This window comes from Diabrotica virgifera, chromosome 6 (assembly GCF_917563875.1).
Source record: "Diabrotica virgifera virgifera chromosome 6, PGI_DIABVI_V3a".
NCBI classification, from domain to species: domain Eukaryota; kingdom Metazoa; phylum Arthropoda; class Insecta; order Coleoptera; family Chrysomelidae; genus Diabrotica; species Diabrotica virgifera.
The window spans coordinates 31,525,647-31,550,056 of NC_065448.1; the positions used below are offsets into that span (position 1 = coordinate 31,525,647).

Genomic DNA, 24,410 nt, shown 5'->3' on the forward strand with positions numbered 1-24,410 from the left:
CATTCGTTATTAATATAAATTCGTCCTTATTCGAATGATGTGAATGTTTGTTTTGCTTCTACTTTTTTAAAAAATTGTAACAATAGTTTCATAAATAAAAATAATGTCTAATTACTTATAATTGAATCGGTCATTTCAAAAACAGCAAAGTCCACAATTTTCAGAAACTAACTTTTTGAGAGGAATAGACTCCTTTAAGATAAACGTTGTGTGCAAAAACGACACCAGTCCAGTAAAAACATTAGCAACAAAACTACAATATAACTCTGAATTTTGATGTCATCCATTTCATCCATCTTTCGACTATTAATAGTTAGTTTTCTTTGCTCTTCTGTAAAATTAGGAATATGTGACTCATGTTGGTTTTGAAATGACCGATTCAATTAATAAATCGATGGTACATTATGTTGATATTAATTATTGGTAATTTTTTACGAATATTTTTAACAATTACTTTTAACTATTCTACAATTAACTTATTAAAAAAATAACATTGGCTTTTATATTTTTAAAAATCTATAGCGACCTATACAGTTTTTCTTATTTGTTATATATTTCTTTGGATAGATTTACTTTAGAGATGTAATAATATCTAATAAACGCAATATTGATTAAATAAAAAATAAAAAAAGTAAAGGTTGGTACGGGATTCGAACCAGGATTATCCACGTCCGAAGACAAACGACCAGTTCTCGTCGCCATCCGCTCGAACTGTCAAACCATCTAAAATACTCGACGACAGAGTAGGATAGTGACGTCGTCGATACTCCCCTTGAATTAGAAAGAGACTACCGACCAAATAGGCTCATTTATCTCTGTCGCAACCGTCACCCATTTTAAGATCGTAAGGCGCAATCTAGAGTATTATATATCTATGGTCCTGACTGTCAGTTAATTCATGTTAACCCAACTTTTTGCTTGTTTTTAAGTTTAATGTTTATATTTTGAAAAGATGAATTTTGTAAATCGGTTATTTATGTACTTAAATGCTGTGGCAGAAAGACATAATTTAAATCTAGAGTGACTTCAGTTACGAGATGGATTACGAGACAACCAGTAATCCGTTTTTATGAGATATTTCAGTGCCAAAAACTATTACTGTGATATAAAATTAAATAAAACATTGTAATTACTACTAGATTAACAATCTTATATTTTTTATGTTTAGTGATAATGTTTAAAATTTAATGGACTAAGCTCATGTTGTAAGTTTTTATGCTTCTTTAATACAATGCTTTTTTGTCTTAATTTCATTGTATTTACTGAGAAAAGAATTATAAATTTATTTTAGACTTGATGAAACAAATAAATTTTGCGAAAGCTTGATATTAATACATTCACTGACACAACTACATATGAAGTCACTCCTTAAGAAGATGTGACTACATGTGAAGTGTGTCCGTTAATGTGTCTACAGAGTTTTTTTTTATTCTGCCCCTTAACTTAATGACTGCAACCTCAAAATACAGATAACAGACACTAAGAATTCAGCTTTTTCACCCATTTAGTGAAGATGTTTTGTTTACAAATCAACATTATCAGTTTATCTACATTTCTGTATGCTATACCGCTATACCTACTAGAGGTGTATGCTAGCTTGGGAAAAGATCACTACAGGAGCAGTGCAACCAATTTGTGACAATAATGTTAGAAGATCCTAACGATTCCAGAGCAACAACTAACACATCCAAGGAGGAAGCTACAGCTACCTGAGGAAAGGAATGCGGAATGTTTCAAACAATCAATGTTTAGAGTTTTTCAAACAAGGAAAGGTTAACGCAGACCTATTCTAACTTGGCTATACTGTACTGATGATAGCTAATGAGTCAGAGACATGTGTCTGTCTTCACATAGTATATCTTAAACATACTGTATTTTTTCCATCCTTGTTGCGAGACGTGCTGATATATACTTCCTACTTGATTTTACTGTCAACTCGCACTGACCATGAGGAAGTGGTTCAAGCACTTCAAAAAATAAAGGAATCAGGATATTCCTGGCGAAATGTGGAAGCCATTAGAAGAGGCAGGAATAAGTTGGCTAATACGTTTATTTAACCCTCCGTTACTCGCACACGGTGTGGGAGACCGGGCCTGTAAATAAATTCCTGTAACTCTGCTTGTAGTGGGGATTTTGAATGGCTACTTCGTATGCCTCTTCAGTGGTCAATCAACTGTGGGTAAAGTCAGTTCGCAGTGTAAAAAATAGTACTGTCCTTTTGTTATTACGCAACACGGTCCCGTACACCGTGTGCGAGTATTTGTGCACCAATTTTTGTGTTTGGATCACACATCGATATTTTTAATTAGTAAGGTAATTTAAGATCTTTTCCTTATTTTCAATGTTTATAGATTAGTTTATTTATATTTATATATATAAATATATAACTTACCCAGAACCATCAGAATGAGGTTTAGGGAGATATGTGGTTTACCAACAGAACAAGTACCAGTCGTAACACCAGGAACTTCAGATCGCTGTGCTGTTTGTGATTGGAAGAAAAATAGAAAAACAAAGTTTTACTGCCAAATATGCTCAAAATATCTGTGTTTGGAACACCATTGTGTATTTCATGTTTTAAAAATGTTAATTAATTTTTATAACTTTTTTTGTTACTACAATTACTCTTTATTTTTAATTTTTTTGTGTATTGAATTAAGATCTAAAGTTCTTAGTAAACAAATTTAACCATATTCAATTTTTTTTTCACTTCCAAAGTTTTTGTATATACATATAAATGGATAACAATGAAAATTATTAAATTTTTGATTAAAGTAATATAATGTGAACACAAACGCATATCTACAAAATTATATGATCATATATTCATTAAATAATTTAATCGTACACAATTTTGCAAAAAAAATAATTTTAAAACACTGCTGACCCATATTTTTGGACCCGGTCTCCTGCACCGTGCGCGAGTATCCGATCACAAAAAGTTGGCGCGAGTAACGAAAGGTTAATAGAATTATGGAAGTTGGACAAATGCTAAACGAATGAAGAAGCAGTATATTTGTACCCGTTTATAAAAACAAAAAAAAAATACAAAAATGAACAAACTACAGTCATAAAACTACTTAGACACTTCATGAAAATATGGGAGAGGCACAGTAAGTACTCAGTTCTTATTTATACTCATTAGTTTTGGATCAGTAAACAAGGGAACTGCATAGACCTGGATAATGCGTACCAAAAAAAAGTTGATTAATAGCTAGCTGAAAATTATTTGTTAATAGATTAACAGTGTCTAGTCAGACAAACTTTGATGTATGGGAACAGGGGAAGTATTAATTGTGGAATAAGTTACAGTATATTTGTACCCGTTTATAAAAACAAACAAAAATACAATAATGAACAAACTACAGAGTCATAAAACTACTTAGACACTTCATGAAAATATGGGAGAGGCACAGTAAGTACTAGTGATGTAACGAATGTCGTTTTTTGAACATTCGCGAATACGAATGCGAATGCGAATATCTAATAACGACATTCGCGAATGCGGATGCGAATGCAAATGTTCAGTTTTTAAAATTTTTTTCTATCTTTGAAATGTTTTCTAAATTTATAATGACAAGTTAATTGATATTTAGTATAAATCAATCTGAATCTTAAGCTTTATTATATTATACCAATTAATAAAACAACGTGAAGGCTGATAATCTGATTATACGAGCTTAAGTTACCTTTTTTTAATAAAAAAAGATGAGAAAAAGAATAGATTTTGATTTTATTAATCTAACGTTATTTTCAAATTTTTTTTCTGATATTCATATTCGCAAAACATTCGCACAAATTTTGCGAATGCGAACGCGAATGCGAATATGCAAATACATGCGGATATTCGCGAATGCGAATGCGAATACGAATATTCGTTACATCACTAGTAAGTACTCAGTTCTTATTTATACTCGTTAGTTTTGGATCAGTAAACAAGGGAACTGTATAGACCTGGATAATGCGTACCAAAAAAAAGTTGATTAATAGCTAGCTGAAAATTATTTGTTAATAGATTAACAGTGTCTAGTCAGACAAACTTTGATGCATGGGAACAGGGGAAGTATTAATTGTGGAATAAGTTAAAAATTTGGAACGTCAGACTTTGAAAACGTTTTATGTATTTTGTCGGACAGAACTTCCAATTGATTTGTTTCCATTTCATTACTCTCATGCAAAAATCAGACTGGTGTTTATCACCAACTGGGCATTTTAATGAGTGGAACAAGAAGAACATGTCAAATGACAGGAATCATGTTGGTTAGTAATATCAGTCTGATTTTTGCATGAGAGTTTAATGAAAGGGTAACAAATCAATTGGATGTTCTGTCTGACAAAATACAAGGTAGTTTTAGTAATCTACGTTCCAAATTTTTAAACTGTTCCACAATTAAAACTTCCAGTGTTTGCGAACATCAAAGTTTGTCCGACTAGACACCATTAAGCTATAGGGCTTTTCATTCACAGTCATTTGTTTTGAGCTTCTGTCATATGCCGTATAATCCGTGTATAGGGCTTTTCATCGATTGTCATTTGTTTCGAGCTGCTGTCATGTGTCATATTATATTAATATATCTACGTCATATGTCTTTGGTTTGTATCATTGGTATATGCCAATAACGTATGATGTAGATATATTAATATTATGAGACACAGGACAGAAGCTCAAAACAAATGACTGTGAATGAAAAGCCCTATATTAATATTATATATAACATATGACAGGAACTCGAAACAAATGACAATTGATGAAAAGCCCTATTAGCAAATTTTCAGCTTGCTGTTAATCAACTTTTTTTGATACGTGGGATCCAGGCCTAGCAGGGTAAGGGTGCACTCACTAAGGAGACCAAAGGATGGTATCCTCGCCTAGAACAGAGTATCCTACTACTCTTCATTTTCGTGAACGATCTCATCGCATTTAACATAATGCATCGGGCGATCCATGATATGGTACGAGGGATACCAGGAAGTGAGGGTTGGCGCTTCGTTGTGAGCACAACTTTACATTCCCTGGTACTTACTGTATCCTGATGATGTAGTGTTAGTAATTAGTAGGAAATAGTGAAAGCTATTTAGAACAAAACCAAAAATTCATTTTATGATATATTATATTGAAGTACTAAACAACTAAAAAATCACTTAAAAATTAAACACTAAACCAATTAAACTAAAAATCAAATACAAGTCTATCACACAAACAACTTGGTTTCACAAATAAAAATAACAATATTTATTAATATAACATAAACATTTTCACATAACCAAACTAAACGGCAAGTAATTTTTGTTTAGAAAAGTTTAAAATTACGTTTACGCGTGCGTTTACCTAAAAGAAATTACATACGAAGGTAGGCAACCCGTTGGATATCATTGATACAGCATACCGATTTTACACACAAGATTACAGCCTGTAATTCGAGTTTACCGTACGTAATCGGTTTACGTAAATGATACAGCATAGCCCCCAATGGGGCTATGCTGTATCATTATGTCAATTTATAGTTCGACCACCGAACAACCCGAAGGTGCACTTCAATAAATTTCATTGTTTAGCTGTCAGACAGATTCTGTGACCTTGCGCCATTTTATCGGTCCAAGTGGTCAGATCCGGCTTTGCTTAAATAGATGTTGCAGTACCGGTGTTGATTTTTCAAATAAGTGTATCAAATAAAATTTATTTACTTTAAACTTATTTAACATATAATTTTAATTAAAAAAACATATCGAGATCTAATAGCGATCTAATAAGAGCTTATCTGGATTCTATGTATTTTATCTCTATTTCTGTAATTTTTTTGTACAAAAAATAGGAGTTCCAAGCTCTACAATAACAAAAGTATTATGTATAAGTACGTTTTCAACAATATTTTATATACAGGGTGTCCAAAAACTCTACCGACAAACGAAGACAGGAGATTCCTCAGATAAATTTAAGACATTTTAACCTAATTCTTCTAGTCCGAAAATGCTTCCTAAGAGGGCTAGAGCTCTTTAAATATGGCGTCTTGTAATTAGTTTTTCTTAAATAACTCCAGAACGCTCTCATTTAGAATCATGAGAATTGGTACGCATATTTATCTTTCAGAGATAAATCGATTACATTTATTGTGAACTTTTAGTACCGGTCATAGGCGTCCGTTTTGGGTAGGGCAACGGTTATTTTATCGGATAACTTTTATGTCTTTAACTTTGAAGCATTTTTGACACTGGATTATTAAATTATGAGGTATCCCAGTACTAAAAGATACTCTTCCTTTAAGTCGGTAGAACACACGGTTTTCTAATAAAATCGATTTCAAAATTTTTCGTTTTTTGAATTTCCAAAAAACTTAAAAAAAAAACAGTTGGAAAAACGAAAATTGGTACGTTTATTTATATTCCAGAGATGAATCGATTTCATTAATAGCGAATTTGTAGTACCGGTCATATGCGTCCGTTTTGGGTAGGTCAAGAGTTATTTTATCGCATAACTTTTTTGCCTTAAATTTTTAAGAATTTGTGGCTTTAGATTATTAAATTATGAGCTATTCTAGTACTAAAAGTTACTCTTGGTATAAGTTAGTAAAATACACTGTTTTTTTTTTGAAAACTTTTTTGCAGTTTTTTTTTTCAAATTTAAAAGACGAAAAATTTTCAAATCGATTTTTCTAGAAAACGGCGTGTCCTACGGACTTAAATCAAGAGCACCTTTTAGTACTAGAATATCACAGTATAATAATCCAATATCAAAAAGTTAAAGATAAAAAAGTTATGCGATAAAATAACCGTTGCCCTACCCATAACGGACGCCTATGACCGGTACTAGAAATTCACGATTAATGAAATCGATGCATCTTTGGAAGATAAATGTGTGTACCAATTTTTGTTTTTCTAAATACAAGGGTTCTGGAGGTATCTAAGAAAAACTAAATACAAGACGCCATCTTCAAAGAGCTCTAGCTCCCTTAGGAAGCATTTTCGGACTAGATGAATTGGGTTTAAATGTCTTAAAATTATATGAGGAGTCTCCTGTTTTCGTTTGTCGGTAGAGTTTCTGGACACCCTGTATACATAATATAGGTAAAGTTTTGTTCTGAAGCTATTTCATTGTGGCATTTTTATAATCAACTATTTTCAATGATTGAATACAAGAATTATTTTGTATTTTGACAACAACACCTGACTTGGGCGTCGAAACGTTAATAAAATCATTTTTTTGGTAAAATTGTGGCTTATTTCCCATTGAAAATAATTGATTAGGTAAAGTTTCATAGTTAATACCAAATTTTCAAGTACCTACCCATTTAAGTACATAAACATTTATAAAAACATTGTGAATTTAAAAATGCTTACCTTGATTCGTCTTTTGGAAAACGGAAAAAACTACAGCTGAAATTTGATACCGTGTTTTTACAGTTGATCGCTGCACAGATTAAATTCGAACTGCCTTTCTTCTTGTCCATATCCATAATTATTATTGCACAATGCACAAAAACAAAATCACCAAACAGAAAGCCAAAATTACCGAACAGAACAACAGAAAATCAAAGTAACCCCGAAACAAGCGTGATCTGACAACAACAATCACAAATTGATCGTGTCAGCAGCGGACCTGTGGACCGAAAAAATGGCCGCCAGCCGTGCGCAAACCAGATGCGCGAACTCTTCCCGCCGAGTCGACTGTGCCTTCGGGTTGTTCGGTGGTTCGACGTAGCGGAATTTTTGCGCATGAGTAGAAAGAGTAAACAATGACATAATTCTAATTCAACAACATAGCCTATAAATTATGCGAACAATAATAAACAAACTGTGTTTATTTATTTATACTTATACTACTATTTATTATAATATTTATCTGTTTTGTGTGTTACATGGATTAGGAAATAAACGAAGATATGCTCCTTGGTGCCGCATGCCGTGGGATTTCCAACTATTTTGTTTCATTTCTGGTCTTTAAAATGTTTATTGGATTTACCTATCGTATAATATGTGTATATAACCCCGAATTAGGCTAATAAACAACTCATATTTATCTGAAATATTGAAATGACTCTATGATATATTTTTATTAAATTAATAACTTAACATCCATTGTATTCAAATAATTAACAAAATTCGAATATGTTGATAAACAACTTTATCTTTACAAAATTGATGAGGGAGTGTCCACTTTGGGTGACAGAACAAAATTCTTAATTTTGATTGGCCAGACGTAAGAAACGCACTGTAAAAGATGAAAGTTGGTCATCTCTTCCGTTACGTTACGTTTCTCTTATGTTCCGTCAGGCGCTTGCGTTCATTTATAAACACGAGTACACAAAATTCAGTGTTGATCTTTTCCACTGCGTCTCCGTTACGTCTACGTCTACGCTACGTCAAACTATAAATCCGACTTAATCCGCAAACGAGGAGCAATTAGGTGATATGGTTATTTAGCAATTTATTTGGTTATATCTCAGGCGCGTTCCAAGTGACATGAAAACCGTCCTTCGTACTGCCCTCGTCATGCGCATTATAAAAAATGCGTTCCAAGCGAACATGAACGATGATTGGTATCGTACACCGTGTTGTTCCAAGCGATCCATGTACCGCTTCGAAATCGGTAACTGAACGGCCCTTTTGATACATGCCTTCAAGCAGAAACTATTTGTACTGACTTGCGCAGTTAGGATTGTTTTCATTTTTACTGGTCACTGCTATGAGATCAGCTGATGACTCAATAATAGAATAATCCACAATTTACGCTATTAGTACCTGTGAATCTTGATTTCCGTTTAAATAATTATTAATTCTTTTTTTTTTTCAAATTAATCTTATAAAAATGGATAATTTATTATTTTCTTTTTTCATAGAAGACAACGATTTAATGTCAGATATCGATCCTGGGGAAGGTTTTGAAGCTGAAGTGATGTTTAATGAACATGTTAAGTCCACTTTACATCAACAATAAATTGAACAAGAAATTGACAAAGTTATTTAAGGTCAAATTTGGCTTATACAAAACACAATTCTACATCCAATTTTGCCGTGAATAAAAAGAAAATTGACAAAATAAAACATATCCAATTGTTCTATTTCATCAAATTATTTCACTTTCTTTTACAAACCATACATTTTGTACTCGTCAAATTTGGTATTGAATAACTTTGTCAATTTCTTATTCAATTTATTGTTGATGTAAAGTGGACATTAGAAATATTAATTTCTAACCATCTAGCAAACTACTATTATAGTGGTACAGTGGTACTCGCACTGAAAATGGCTCAGGCGCAACTCGAACTTGAAATGGTACACGAATTCGTTCCAAGAGGGTTATGTACCGGTAATCGGATCGAGATCGAAAGAAAACCGTTCAAGGGCGATTCTGCGCATTAAAACAGTCCAATCGATTTCGTGGCGGTTCAAGGGATCGTACAAATGTGTCGTCTTGGAACGAACCTCTCGAAAACGGAAAATCCGCAAATGAAATTTCGAATGGAGGGATTTTTTTACGTCAGAAACAGTCATTTTAGATATTCGCGGTGTGCAAGTACTTGGAAAGGGAAACGAGAAACGACCGTGCGCGAGTCGCGGAGAAATATTGCAACTATCTTAAATAATTCATATTGTCAATTGAAATTGTCAAATTGACGTATATTTCATACCTTCTGTCACTGACGCAGAAAAATTATATATTGCTCCACAATATTGATATGATATCAATTATTATATAAAGGTAAATTTAATTAATTGTATTTTGCTTGCAGTACTGCATTTTAATAACTGATTTTATTTACTACATACAATTGTTTACGTTTGCTAAACATAACCTGCATCTTATTTTTTCTTCTTATTATTTTTTTGGACTATGGTCTTGAGAATTATCCAGCAACCAGGACTAATATAATTGGCCAATATAATTAAAAGTGCGAATAAAAGTACATAGCGTAGAAATAGAGGTCGCTTTGCCGAACTTGCACGGTCCCAATACATTACAATACAGATAATTCTTTTGCAAATACAGTTTAGGACCACCAAAATGGAAAATTTTTTTCTTCGGAAAATTTTTAAGCTTTATGATTTTTAGTTTAAATCAGGTCTATTCGTAATCCTCAAACCAGAAGAAATTAAATGATATAGTTATTGTTATTTTTACAGCTTTTAATAAATATCCCGATAATGGAAATATATACTTTGGCGCTGTCCCGAGAAATTTCATTTTGATATAACTTAAAAATGGAATATCCGCAAATGAAATTTCAAAGGAGGGATTACCTTTAAGTCAGGAGGAGTTATTTTGACTATGGTACATACTACTTTTAGCCTTACAGTTTAGGTTTACCAAAAGTGAAAATTATTCTGGCATTCCTTTGCCCCTACAGTATAGGCAACCAACATTAAATTCGTTTTTCCTTTATAACATTTTCAATTTTCACAATTTTCAATTAAAACCAGTTTATTCATAATCCGCAAACGAGGTGCAATTTTTTGATATGGTTATTTAGTGATTTTACGTCATTTTATACCCTGAAAATCGACATTTATTTTTAGCGCTGCGCCGAAATCTCCACTTTTGATTTGCTTATATCTCGAAAACGGAAACTCCGCAAATGAAATTTTGAATGGTGCAATTATCCGCAAACGAGGTGCAATTTTTTGAGCTATGGTAGAAGTCAAAATAACGACTTTGACGCTCTTTCCTTGTCTTAGGGATTCCAATGAACTGTCAGTGGTGGCCGGTGGATGGCTAAACTGACATGGCCATAGACATAGTTAAGGGGGGTGGTCATGGCGTATCTAATGTTTACCTTGAATATTGACAAATTTGTAAAGAATATCCTGTTTGGTTTTGTTTTTTTGTTAATTGTGTAGCGAAATTTGTGAAATTGTGATAGCAAATTAAATATGAAGTGGATTAAACATTGGATACGCCTATGGATGACAGTTTTGCCATCCAGCAGCCATATTATATCACGTGATTTGGAATGCCTCCAAAGACGTATGACGTAGGTATATTATGTGACACATGACAGAAGCTCGAAACAAATGACAATCGATGAAAAGCCGTATCATAGAAAAAAGTGTTGTGTGATTTGGTAGAATGCGATCTTATCCTTCAAAAAATATGTCACGTATTTCAGCACCTGGAAAATTGGAAGGATACCAAGGTCCCTATACCATAGGTTGTATGGTAACTTTGACATTGACAAATGAAACATTGTCATCGTGACGTCACCCAGACGATCAATTTTACGAATTGTTTGTAAACATAATAGGATACGTGGTTTGGAGGCTATATTTTGTTATTAAATATCGTTAGTGTTTAAATTTGTGTTTATATCTTGCGATATAATGTATCTATAGATATCATTAAGTGTTTTTAGTATAATAACTTAAACCCAAAACTCTTTTACAAGAAGTGTTATATACGTTGACGCCCAGCCCTATTTCTTTCGCATTTTCTTTAAGCTCCACATACAGTTCTGTAATATCTTTTGTGGTTCTTCACATCAAGTTTACATCATTTGTGTACGTTACAATCTGCTTAGACTTATTGAACAATATATCATAATCATATATCTAATTAAGTCTATAGACAATAGATCTATTATATGTACCTAATTGTTTCATAAAAAATTATAACTAATATTGCAGCCATCTGAAGATCGTTTGAATAAACAATTATAAAGTAAATGAATATATAAAATGGGGAAAATTCCCTTTATTGCACTGAAATTGTATTTTTTTATAATTTTCTGTTAATGTAAAACTTCACAGGTACCTATTGAATGGAATCATAATGTTTTAATAGTTTTAGATATAATCCAGTACCTAACGTAATCAGATGCTCTTATGTTAAACTTAAGGGAAAAACTACTAATTTTGATAGGTACATAAATCTTTAGTTGAATCTCTTTTTCACCATGGTTTACATGTTAGAAGGAATTTATAATAATGTACTACATGCACTATCCCCAATTCAAAATGATTATATACCTACTCAAAATCATTTAAAAAAGTAAATTGTATTCAACCCATTATTAATATACCTAGGATATTTGAATGATTTAGTCCCATATATAAACACAAGAAAGAATCTACTTCTGCTTTAATTAAGTAGTAATGCTATTCTACTGCATATATTTAATTGCAATTATATTCTATGATTTTTGTAGCTCTACAGGTATCTACCACATTTTTTAAAGAATATATTAAATAAATAGTCATTAAAGATCCAAACATATTTTTTTTAAATATACATATATTTTTTCAATCATTAAAAACATTCCTACTTTCCGAGTTCATTTCAATGAGTGAAGTGAATGCAGCGTTCTGGGTGACGTCACTCCCGCCATTAGATTCTCGACGCTGATTGGTGGAAAGTTACCATGCAACCTGTCTATTTATGAACCTTGGAAGGATACTACAAATCTGGCCTCCACATAAGTGGTCTGTAGCTTCGACATGATAGGTGTGAAATTTTAAACGTTCTTGCTGTTGATTGGATAGGAAGGGTAGCGTTATCTAGCCTCCACGCTAGGTACACCATAGCCTCCATACGGTACTTCCAATATTTAATATTATTTTATTCAAGTGGACAATAATTTTTACAAAGGTAAAACACAAACAACTTTTGTTTCTTAATTATTTATTTATACAATAATGTGACATTTTACATAGAAATATGAGTATTTAATTTCGATTAAATATATGTTTACTTGTTGAATTTATCGGCTGCACACAACAGCTGATCGGCCATTAGAGCCAACAACAAAACGCGAAATAAAATGTGTATTTTAAAACTGTTGGATAAACAGTACCTACAATCAGAAAAACTTACCTTTAAAAAGGTACTCGATTATGAAATAACAAAAATATCAAAAAACACGACTGAATATCAGCTTTTACAAACTAAACACAAACACCAAACACATCACATAACCGACCATATAAAATAAGTGAACGACCATGCCCCGCTAACTCTAATAAAAAACATGTAATCGTATTTATTTTCCTTCCGTTTAGTCAGAGGCGCTGATGTCGGCATTGTGATTGGTGGAACATGACTTTTGACAAATCCTGCGCTATCTGTAATATGTGTTCGTGTTCGTTCGTTCGTTGTCGTTCACTTATTTTATAAATATGGTCGGTTATGTGATGTGTTTGGTGTTTGTGTTTAGTTTGTGTCACCATAAAAAGCTGATATTCAGTCGTGTTTTTTGATATTTTTGTTATTTCATAATCGAGTACCTTTTTAAAGGTAAGTTTTTCTGATTGTAGGTACTGTTTATCCAACAGTTTTAAAATACACATTTTATTTCGCGTTTTGTTGTTGGGTCTAATGGCCGATCAGCTGTTGTGTGCAGCCGATAAATTCAACAAGTAAACATATATTTAATCGAAATTAAATACTCATATTTCTATGTAAAATGTCACATTATTGTATAAATAAATAATTAAGAAACAAAAGTTGTTTGTGTTTTACCTTTATTATCCACTTGAATAAAATAATATTAAATATTGGAAGTACCGTATGGAGGCTATGGTGTACCTAGCGTGGAGGCTAGATAACGCTACCCTTCCTATCCAATCAACAGCAAGAACGTTTAAAATTTCACACCTATCATGTCGAAGCTACAGACCACTTATGTGGAGGCCAGATTTGTAGTATCCTTCCAATTTTCCAGGTGCTGAAATACGTGACATATTTTTTGAAGGGTAAGATCGCATTCTACCAAATCACACAACACTTTTTTCTATGTGAACGACAACGAACGAACGAACACGAATACAGATTACAGATTCACAGATAGCGCAGGATTTGTCAAAAGTCATGTTCCACCAATCACAATGCCGACATCAGCGCCTCTGAGTAAACGTGGACTAAACGGAAGGAAAATAAATACGATTACATGTTTTTTATTTTTTATTAGAGTTAGCGGGGCATGAGCCGGTTTCCATATTTCCATTGTTTCATTTTTCATTGTTGATTGTTCGGGAATTGTTCGATTGTTGCTGTTTGTATTGAAATCAAGTTTAATCTAATAATAAAATGGAAGTAAAACAAGAATTTAATGAGGAGACGTCTAAAATAGAAATAGAGTCTAACGACTTAGATCATGATGATGCTCTTCTAGATCTAGATGTCTTTAAGTGTGAAATTAAGGAAGAATCTAATAGCAAAAGTACACATGGCACATGTGATAATTTAGACTTAAAGGAAATTCCTACAAATGAAATACACCAAGAGAGAAATAAACTAAACCCGTTTGAAGAAAACCAACAAACTGAAAAAGGTATAATATAACTTAATACAAGTAGTTAAGTATGTATAAATAGGCATAAGATAATTTGAGGCCATGAGAACCAGAATGACCTAACTGATAAGAATGTTACTTTACAAATTAATAATCAAAGATAATTCAATATAGAAGCTCAAAATAATATCAGAAGCTATCAATAGGGCTTTGTCATTTGTTTCGAGCTTCTGTCATATCCACACCTAGTTCAATTGTGCCACAACTGCAAAAAATTCGAATTTTGGGTTAAGGCTGTAAAATATTGCCTATATAATGGCCCATCTAATGCAATACAGCCTGAACTAAAATATTGTTTTGGATAAGTATAAAGTAAGTTACTTCAGTATTTCACTGTAGGGGTTTTGGAGGTTTTGAAAATGCAATATGGCCATAACTGGGAGATGTGGCGATAATATACACTGCCACAATACAACTGATGTAATTCAATACGGCCACAACTGCAAAAATCAAGAGAGATGTGGCGATAATATACAGTGCCACAATACAACCGATATAATTCAATACGGCCACAACTGCAAAAATCAATTGATTTTTTCATTATATTGCCGCCGTATCTCCTAGGTATCGTTTTATAAATGACTTTCTTCACAATGCAATATCGCCATAACTATCAAAATAATAATTACGTTTTATTTTTAATAAATTGTAATAAGATCCAGCCAATAAGTGTATAATTTGCTACCTAAATTGTAATTTTGAAGCGAGTCCTTCTCAAAATAAATTATTTACAGGGCCTAACGCGTTTACTACAGAACGTTTTGCTCATTTCTCGAAAATATTGTGTTTTGCACTTGTGGCACTATTGAACTAGGTGTGCGATATGTTGTATAATTTGTGTATAATATTAATATACATGGATTATGATTATATGAAATATGACAGAAGCTCCAAACAAATAACTGTGAATGAAAAGCCCTATGTTCGATTGAGTTATAGTATTTGTATGTTGACCAAGAATCACTATTGGTCAACATACAATTACTAAAACAATTGGATATTGATAACTTCTCATCATTTTCTTTGATTATGTAAAGCAGCGTTTCCCAACCGGTGGTTCGCGACCCACTAGTGGGTCGCAGGCAGATTCCAGGTGGGTCATGGCGTGGCTCTTACAGTAGCTGAATAACATACATAAGTAGCTGAATAATATATCATCATGGGTGAGGGATGGGTCGCGAAAATATGAAAAAACATCAGAAGGTGGGTCGCCAGACATAAAAGGTTGGGAACCACTGATGTAAAGTAATGTTCTTATCAGTTAGGCCACTCTGGCTCTCATGGCCTCATTTGTAATTCAATCGAAATCTCAGTAGATTAGAATATTTAAAGACTTGAAATGACTATAGATCTAAGTGCCACTTTTTACAAATATCCTTTTCTTGTTACTAAGTTATCTGACTGATCTAAGTCCCTATGCCAATGCGCTGCTAAAAGATCTGTTGGAATTTTTTGTAGCCGTTTGGAGACTGTTGGTTACATATATGTTTTAGCAGTGCATTGGTATAGGAACATACAGTCAATACAGTATTCGTGGTGTGCAAGTACTTGGAGGGGATACAAGAATCGATCGTGCGCAAATAGCGGAGAAATATTACAACTTTCTTAAATAATTCATATTGTCAATTGAAATTGTCAAATTGACTTATATTTCATACCTACTGTCATTGAAGAAGAAAAATTATATATTGCTCCACAATATTGATATATGATATGCAATTATTATATAAAGGCAAATTTAATTAATTGTATTTTGCTTGCAGTACTGCATTTTAATAACTAATTTTATTTACTACATACAATAGACCATTCCAGGGTGACATCATTTGACAGCGACTGATGGGCAAAATATATTGTAAACAAACTAGGTTAAGTGTAGAAAACCATTGTTTAATTTAAGAATATGATTAAAATACCAGCACTTTGTTCAGTTTGAAAGTGTTCCAGTAAAAGTAAAAGAGATAAAGTAAGTTTTTTTATAATACCAGCCGCATTTATGCGCTACAGTAGCTCTTGTAGCCTAGGCTACAGAAATCTCTCGACTTTTGTGAATTGGTGTGATAATAACGGATTAGTCATTAATCGTGACAAGTGTCAGGTTATCCAGTTTCATCGATCAGTGGAAATGGTAGATGTTGATTACAAGTTGGATGGTTTTTTAATTGAGAGAGTCACTAGCGTCAAGGATCTTGGTGTCATTTTTCAGAGAGACATCCTTTAATTTGCATATTGACTTTATTTGTAATAAGGCTCTTAGGCAGCTAGGGATTATTAAGAGGCATACAAGAGATTTTCATAACATTTCTTCGCTGAGAATTTTATACTGTTTTCTGGTCCGATCTCAGCTTGAAAATTCCACTATAATCTGGTCTCCCTTTGTCCAATCCTCTGTTCAAAAGTTGGAGAGAGTGCAAAGACGGTTCATTATGCACTGTGCCTTTAAATTACACAGACCTTATTTATATTCTGATATGAAGAGATACTTAGAACTTGATACTCTGTCTACTAGACGAGTTAATTTTGATCTCATCTTCATTTTTAAATTGGTTAATGGGATGATACATTCACCTGAACTGCTTCAATTGATTTGTTTCCACATTATTTCCCGTGTCCTTCGTGAGAATACACTGTTTCATATTCCTTTTCGTTGAACTAATTATTCTGTGAATATAGGTCTGGTCAGACTTCTTGTTCATGCTAATCGGTTGCCTCATGAGACAGATTTTTTTAACTTGTCCTTAAGTGCCTTTAAACAATCTGTGAAGCGTTAAATTTAATTGTAATTCTATATACATATTTATTTTATGATTTTGTATTTTATTTAGTATATGTTTGTAATGTTTATAAATGTTGCTTAATTGTATATATTTTGTTGTCAATGGGCTTGCCCCGTTTATTAACCCGCCATTACACGCGCTATGAGGGAATCCCTCACCATATTTGTTTATAAGCAATGAAATTGTGTAAACTAATACGATAACCTTAAGCACCCAGGAATGCCTTTAGCATGGTTCATGAGAGGGTATGAAAATGTTTTAGAATATTTCAGACGGTCAGTGTGCTGTGTGATAGTTGAAAGAAGAGACATCCCTCTTCAAGTGAGGGAATTCCTCACTGCGCGTGCAATCACGGTGAAATCACGTTTCTGTTATCTCAAAGAAACTTTTAGGTTTTTATTTAATATTTAGGTAGGTTTATTTAAAATATTATTGTTTGGATTAGGTTAGGAACAGTGGCACACCGAGGGGGGGGGTTGGGGGTTAAAATCCCACCCAGAGCATATAAAAATATATATAAAAGAAGGTAGGAAAATGTAACTTGTCTTTCACAAATAATACAAAAAACTTTCAGTGCATAAGCAAACCCCCCTCCCCCAGAGGAAAATTCTAGGTGCGCCACTGGTTAAGAACCCATTTTTAAATTTACCTATTCTAATTGGGAAATAAGCCACAATTTAACTTGAAAAATTGATTTTATTGGCGTTTCGAAATCCACCTCGGACGTCGTTATCAAAATAGAAAATATTAATAATTACATAAATGCCACAAAGAAATAGCTTCAGAACAGTTGTTAATTTTAATTTGTATTTTTAGTAAAATGAATTCGCGTAAAGAACGTTAATTTCTTCAGTGGCTTGCTGAAATTGAAAATTAAGAAAACTTGCTTTTGATCTATATTATTTTTACTTTTGTTTTGTTAAATTAATAAAAAAAATTGGTTTACGAGACTTTCTATAATATGTGAGTACAACCCATTTTATATTTATAAATGTTGACAGTCATTCTTTCTCGAAATAAGTCGAATTTATGTAGGTGAGGGCGACGCTCATACGCGTGCAACCACGTCACAATAGAAGACGCGTGTAACGGCGGGTTAACAATAAATTTAAAACCTGAAATGTTTTAAATCACTATAATCACAATACACTGTAAACAGAACGACGATATGGGCCAAGAAAACTGATTTTATGATTATACCGGGTTTTTGCATCCCCTACGAGGGTGTCCTATATCCGATATTTGAAATTTTTGTAGTTAAAACCACAGATTTTTTATAATTGTGATATACTAGGTTTTAAGTTATTCGTATTTCGTTATTCGTTATTCCAAAGCGCGGCTAGGAAACTATTTCGCAGCAAACGGTATCTAAGTCAATACAGAAGCAGAGAAGATGAGAGCTATTTTATTAAACGCTTTAGACGAGGGCGCATATCAGCTTATTTTCGATCTGGTAAGTCCTGAAAAACCAGAAGAAAAAACGTATAATCAGCTTCTTGCTACATTGGACGGGTATTTCAAACCACAGCAGAGTCCGTTTGCAGCGTGATTTAAATTTTACAGTGCCATAAAAGAGGTGACCGAATCGGCGAGTGAGTGGGCTGCACGCTTAAGAGGATTAGCGGTAGGCCGTGAGTTCGGCAGCGAGTTAAAAGTATGCCTAAGAGACAGATTTTTGTTCGGTTCGGCAAGGGACCCGTGTTGGACCGACTTATGGAAGAAGAGGTAAGCGCTGATCTCGAAAAAATGGTCAGTTTAGCAGCTTCCAAGATGGCTGCCAGAGAAATACACGAGGAAATGGTAGAGGTTAAGCCAGAACCTCTTAATCACGTCAGTTCTGAAGGCACGGGAAGGTACGAAGGTACGATGCGCAGCGACGTTGGAGCAACGCGCAGACTCCGAGGAAATGGGCAACTACAGAGACGCAGAGATCAGAAAATGAGGAGCAGCACAGAGGTTACACGCATGACATCCAACCTCAACAACGACAACATGGTGCATGTGACAGATGCGGAAGGATGAATCATAATAAAGATAAGTGTATATTTATAAAAATTATATTTGCAATTTTTGTAAAAAAATCGGCCATTTGGCCATAGTTTGTAAAGGTAAAAAGAAATCTTTTTTATCGCATCAAAATTTTTTACAAAATCAAGAACAGGCAAAAAACGTTCCTGATGTAAATAATGATGATGATATTGACCTTTTTAATATATCAGATAGGAATATTTTTGATTCGCAAAGCACGACTACGGATATTTTAGAGGATTTGTTTACGTTAAAGGTATTAGTACACAATCATTATTTAGTATTTCAAATTGATACTGGTAGTAGTGTTTCTTGTTTGTCTAAGCAGTGTTATTTAAAATATTTTCCTGATATTTACATAAAACAAACAAATAGACGTTTTATTTTTTATAATGGGGTACAAGTTGAGCCTCTAGGGGTAATTAATTTGAAAATTTCATATAACAATAAAGAAAATTATTTAGATTTTTTTTATTATGGAAAATGGAGGCCCACCATTACTTGGTAGGGATTTTCTGGTAATGTATAATTTAAGCTTATCAGTCATAAATAATATTAAACAAGGTAACTTGAATGACAAACATATTGAAAGTTTAATAAAGAAATATAATGACGTTTTTTCGCCTGGATTAGGTAATTTTAAAAAAGGGTTAGTGAAAATTAATTTAAAAAACCCCAATGTAACTCCAAAATTTGTAAAGGCAAAGCCTATACCTTTTGCCATTAGGCAACAAGTTGAACAAGAACTAAATCGTCTTTTGTCTTTAGGTATTATATCACTGACTGATTACAGTCCCTGGGCTACACCAATAGTACCGGTATTCAAGAAAAATGGGCAAATTAGGATCTGCGGTGACTTCAAAGTAACAGTCAACCCTGAAATAGAGATCGATCAGCACTATATGCCAAGAATAGAAGAATTGTTTGCAAAGCTTCAAGGAGGCAGGGAGTTCACCAAGTTAGATTTGTCACAAGCTTTTCAGCAAATAAGTCTGGATGAGGGCAGTAAAGTATTATTAACTATTTCTACTCATTTAGGTCTTTTTAAATTTAATCGTTTAACTTTTGGCATAGCATGTGCACCAGCTAAATTTCAAAAAATTATGGATGCATTATTTAATGGTGTTGCAGGTTGTGCAGTTTTTCAAGATGATATTTTAATTACTGGAAGAGATAAAAAAAGTCATTTAGAAAATTTAGAGAGAGTTTTATCTATTTTACAAAATGCAGGGTTTAAATTAAATTATGATAAATGTATTTTCTTTTCAAAAAGTGTTGAATATTAGGATTTGTTATTGATTCTGAGGGGTTACACCCATCTAAAGATAAAACTCTAGCCATTGATAAGGCACCGAGGCCAACTAAAGTTAAAGAACTCCAACTCCAATCATTTTTAGGAAGCATTAATTTTTATAGTAAGTTTGTTAAAAATATGTCGACTATTTTAAATCCTCTGTATAGATTGTTACAAAAGAATGTTTCTTGGAATTGGACTGAAGAATGTGAGGAAGCATTCAATAAAATTAAAGAAATATTAAAATCTTCTCAAGTTTTGGTACATTTCGATCCGAATTTGGAGCTTAGACTAACAGTGGATGCTTCTATAGAAGGTGTTGGGGCTGTGTTAAGTCATAAGTTCCCAAATTCGGAAGAAAAACCTATTGCCTTTGCGTCCAGAACGCTATCAACTTCTGAACGTTCCTATTCTCAAATCGGAAAAGAGGGATTAGCAATAATTTTTGGAATTTTAAAATTTAGTCAATATTTATATAATAAAAAATTTATTTTAGTTACTGATATGAGGCCACTCTAAACTATTTTTGGCCCGAAAAAAGCAATACCACAATTTTCAGCAAATCGTCTAAGGCGATGGGCAATTATTTTATCGGGATATCAATACGAGATAGAGTATGTTTCAAGTGGAAAAAACAGTGCAGATTGGCTATCACGTTTACCGATTAAAAATAGTAAAGATTTTTTATTAAGTGATTCAGTTGAATTTGATTACTGTAATTTTGTAGAGTCAAGTCAAGATTTAAAATTAAATTTCGAAAATATTAGGCAAGCTACCAATTCGGATGCTCTGACTCTGCTTACTAAAGTAAAAAAAAATTATTACAAATGGATGGCCTAAGAAAGTAAAGGAGGCTCAGTTGAATCCATTTTTTGTTAAAAGATATGATTTTTGTATTAAACAAGATTGCATTTTTTGGAATCATAGAATTGTTATCCCTTATAAGTTACAAAACGAAATTTTAAAGCAACTTCATAATACACATATGGGTATTGTTAAAATGAAAAATTTTGCTAGAGATTATGTTTGGTTTCCAAATTTAGACAAAGAAATTGAAAAAATTAGCAAGTCATGCGAAGCTTGTACGCTTCATTCTAACAATCCCCAAAAAGCGGAAATAATACCCGGGTCGTGGCCAAAAGGTCCATGGGAAAGAATACATCTAGATTATTTTGAGCTAAAACGAAAATATTACTTAGTCATTGTAGATGCATTCTCAAAATGGTTGGAAGTTTTCGAAATGTCAAGTATAAATTCTGTGTGCACAATTAAAGTACTTAGAAGTGTATTTGCTAGGTTCGGCCTGCCATTAACGTTCGTTTCAGATAATGGTAGATCTTTAGTTTCTGAAGAATTTGAGTATTTTTTGACACAAAATAACATTAAACACTTAACTAGTCCTCCGTACTCTCCCTCCTCCAACGGAGCTGCAGAAAATTCTGTAAAAACTGTTAAAAACGCGATTAAAAAAGCTCTTGAATCTCGTAACAATGGAGATATTCATTTGGCATTAGTTAGATTTTTGTTTGACTACCGTAATGCACCGCATGTTTCTACTGGTGTTAGCCCAGCGATACTCATGTTCGGTAGACAGTTAAGAAATAGGTTTTCAACTCTTTTGCCATCAGAACACACAATTACAAATAAAGGCTTAAACACTGTTGAAATACGCAGAAGGGTCGAAAACGTACAAAATAAGCAGGTAGAATATAAAGGTGGTAAAAATAATATTAATTTTGAAATAGGAGAAACAGTTTTAGTCAAAGATTATAGAAATGTTAATTGTCCTTGTTATATTAAGGGAAAAATTGTAAAAATTTTAGGTAGGCGAACTTACTTAGTTGAAGTGATCGATTTGCAAAAAACTTGGAAAAGGCACACCAATCAAATCAAAAAGTTTGAAATTGTTAGTAACAAAGTACCACACATTCCAATAAAATCAAACATTTCAGCTAACGACGTTCAAGAAGGCAATAAATCTGACGAATGTCAAAACGTTCAATTAAAAGAAAACCTTGCTGAAAATGTTGCTTAAGGCATTCCTCAAATTTCACAGCCTTCCTCAGAAAATAACTTTAATGAACACGACAATCAAAACACGCCAATTTTAAGACGCTCTAAACGTAATAAAAATAAATGATTGCTGAAACTTGTTAAAAATTCTTGATGGTTATATACTTTGTTTTTGTTAAAAAAAGGTACCTAGTTATGTATTATATTAGGCTGATAAAGTTATAGGATAAAAGGAAATTTTTATAGATGAAGGATAGGCATATATTTTTTTTTGTATTTACAGACTCTGAAATTAATATAAAGTGTAACATTATAAAAATTTCATTTCACTCTTATTAAAGAATTAAGTAGGTAATAATTATTTTTTAGGGTATGTTAAAGTATGAAATATTTGCATATTTTTTTAAGGGGAGGAATGATGTGATATACTAGGTTTTAAGTTATTCGTATTTCGCGCGGTGTCACTGCCCATTGTTGACAGCAGTGACCATCCCACTACTCTGTAACAGTATATAAGACAATTGTAACCTGTATTCGACCTCTTGTATGTTACTTCAACTGTACAATAAAAATAGTCCGTTCATGTCCGGCTTTAATTTAAAGTTGTAACGTCTCGAGCACGTGTCAGCTGAATAGCTAGCGCTGATACATTACAATAATAAAACGAGAAAATAGCAAAAATAACACCAAAAACACAATTTTTGCCCCTCAGCAACGGCATTGATTATAAACACACACATAGATACCTCCCTCTAAGGTAAAAACGAATTCAGTGTTAAACTCCGCCTACTTACACCTCTTTGCCCCTCAAGCCTAAGTACTACCTGACTGTATGGTGGCGACATTAATTGAAATCTTTGCCAAGATTGAAAAATAAATTTGAGTTACCTGCTCCAGCCATTGTCCAGTGCATTAGACGACAATATAAGGGTGGCATTCAGCATTTTCACAAATAATTTTAACGTGCTTGTAATCTATATTATGGAATTCCGATTTTACTTCAGAAAAAACGCTAAAAATTGATTATGAAAACAGTAGAGCATTTTTAAAAATTATTTATTTATCAATACACTACAAAAGAATAACAAAATATAAAATACATAATAAAATTAGCAGTGATAAATTACATGTCATGTAAATTACTTTTTTGTAACTTTTCAAACAAATTAATTTCCAGAATTGATGCAAACTAAAATATTTCAAGCTAAGATACATAATTTATTTCCAGATTTAGTCCATTCACTCACGGTAAAATATTGCAAAAAACCTCCTAATTTTAAAGAATCGCTTGGATTGACATGAAATTTGGCTTATGCCTAGCTAAGATGTCAAAGAAAAACAAATGATGTACTGATGTGTGCTTTGGCCCTATGGTTCAGTATCACCCCTTCTCGGGAGTGAAAAAATATATGTTCAGGATAAGTTCAGAAGTGCCTAAAATCACTAATTCTAAGCAACTTTTGTTCTATAGAGTTTTTTCACTACATCAATACTTTTCGAGTTATTGAAAAATAAGTTCTTTTTCGTCAAATTCCATGTTGAATATTTCAACGTGAAATAATAAAAAAAAATGAAGCACTTTTCGACGAAAACGCATTACAACTTTTTTTAAAGTGTTTAAAAAAGTTTTATTTATATTATTTTTGTTAAGTTTCTAGCGTCAAAAGTAAGCAAGTTATGATGAAAATATATTTGGTTCCTATTTTTTTGTTAAAAAATCGTGAAAATCACCCCCTAATTAGCATCCTAAATGAAATTAATCGTTAAAACTTCACCAGATCACAACTTTTAAATAATAAATGTACCACAGATGCCATGTTTTCTGTACTACATGAGGTTTATCAAGCATTAAACAATAATCTGCACACTGCCACTGTTTTTTGTGATTATGCCAAAGCTTTTGATTGTGTGAATCACGACATTTTGATAAAAAAACTAGATTTCTACGGAATTCGAGGTATTTCTTCGAACTGGTTTCAATCTTACTTGGATAATAGGAAACAACTGGCTAGAGCAAAT

The 24,410-nt window shown here is 32.8% G+C and overlaps 1 protein-coding gene across 8 annotated transcripts in view; it reads left to right on the top strand.

Moving 5' to 3' along the window:
• LOC126887532 (zinc finger protein 271-like) overlaps positions 1-24,410 on the top strand; it is a 137,776-nt gene that overhangs the window by 72,593 nt on the left and 40,773 nt on the right. Inside the window, exon 1 of one of the 8 annotated variants that reach the window (XM_050655179.1) lies at positions 13,859-14,258. The exons of 4 other annotated variants lie outside the window; for them this stretch is intronic. In XM_050655179.1, the coding sequence (XP_050511136.1) occupies positions 14,015-14,258 (244 nt within the window). In that variant the 5' untranslated portion in view covers positions 13,859-14,014. Of the gene's footprint in view, positions 1-13,858; positions 14,259-24,410 lie in introns of those variants that run through there. 3 more of the 8 variants (XM_050655176.1, XM_050655174.1, XM_050655182.1) reach the window with 3 other exon arrangements.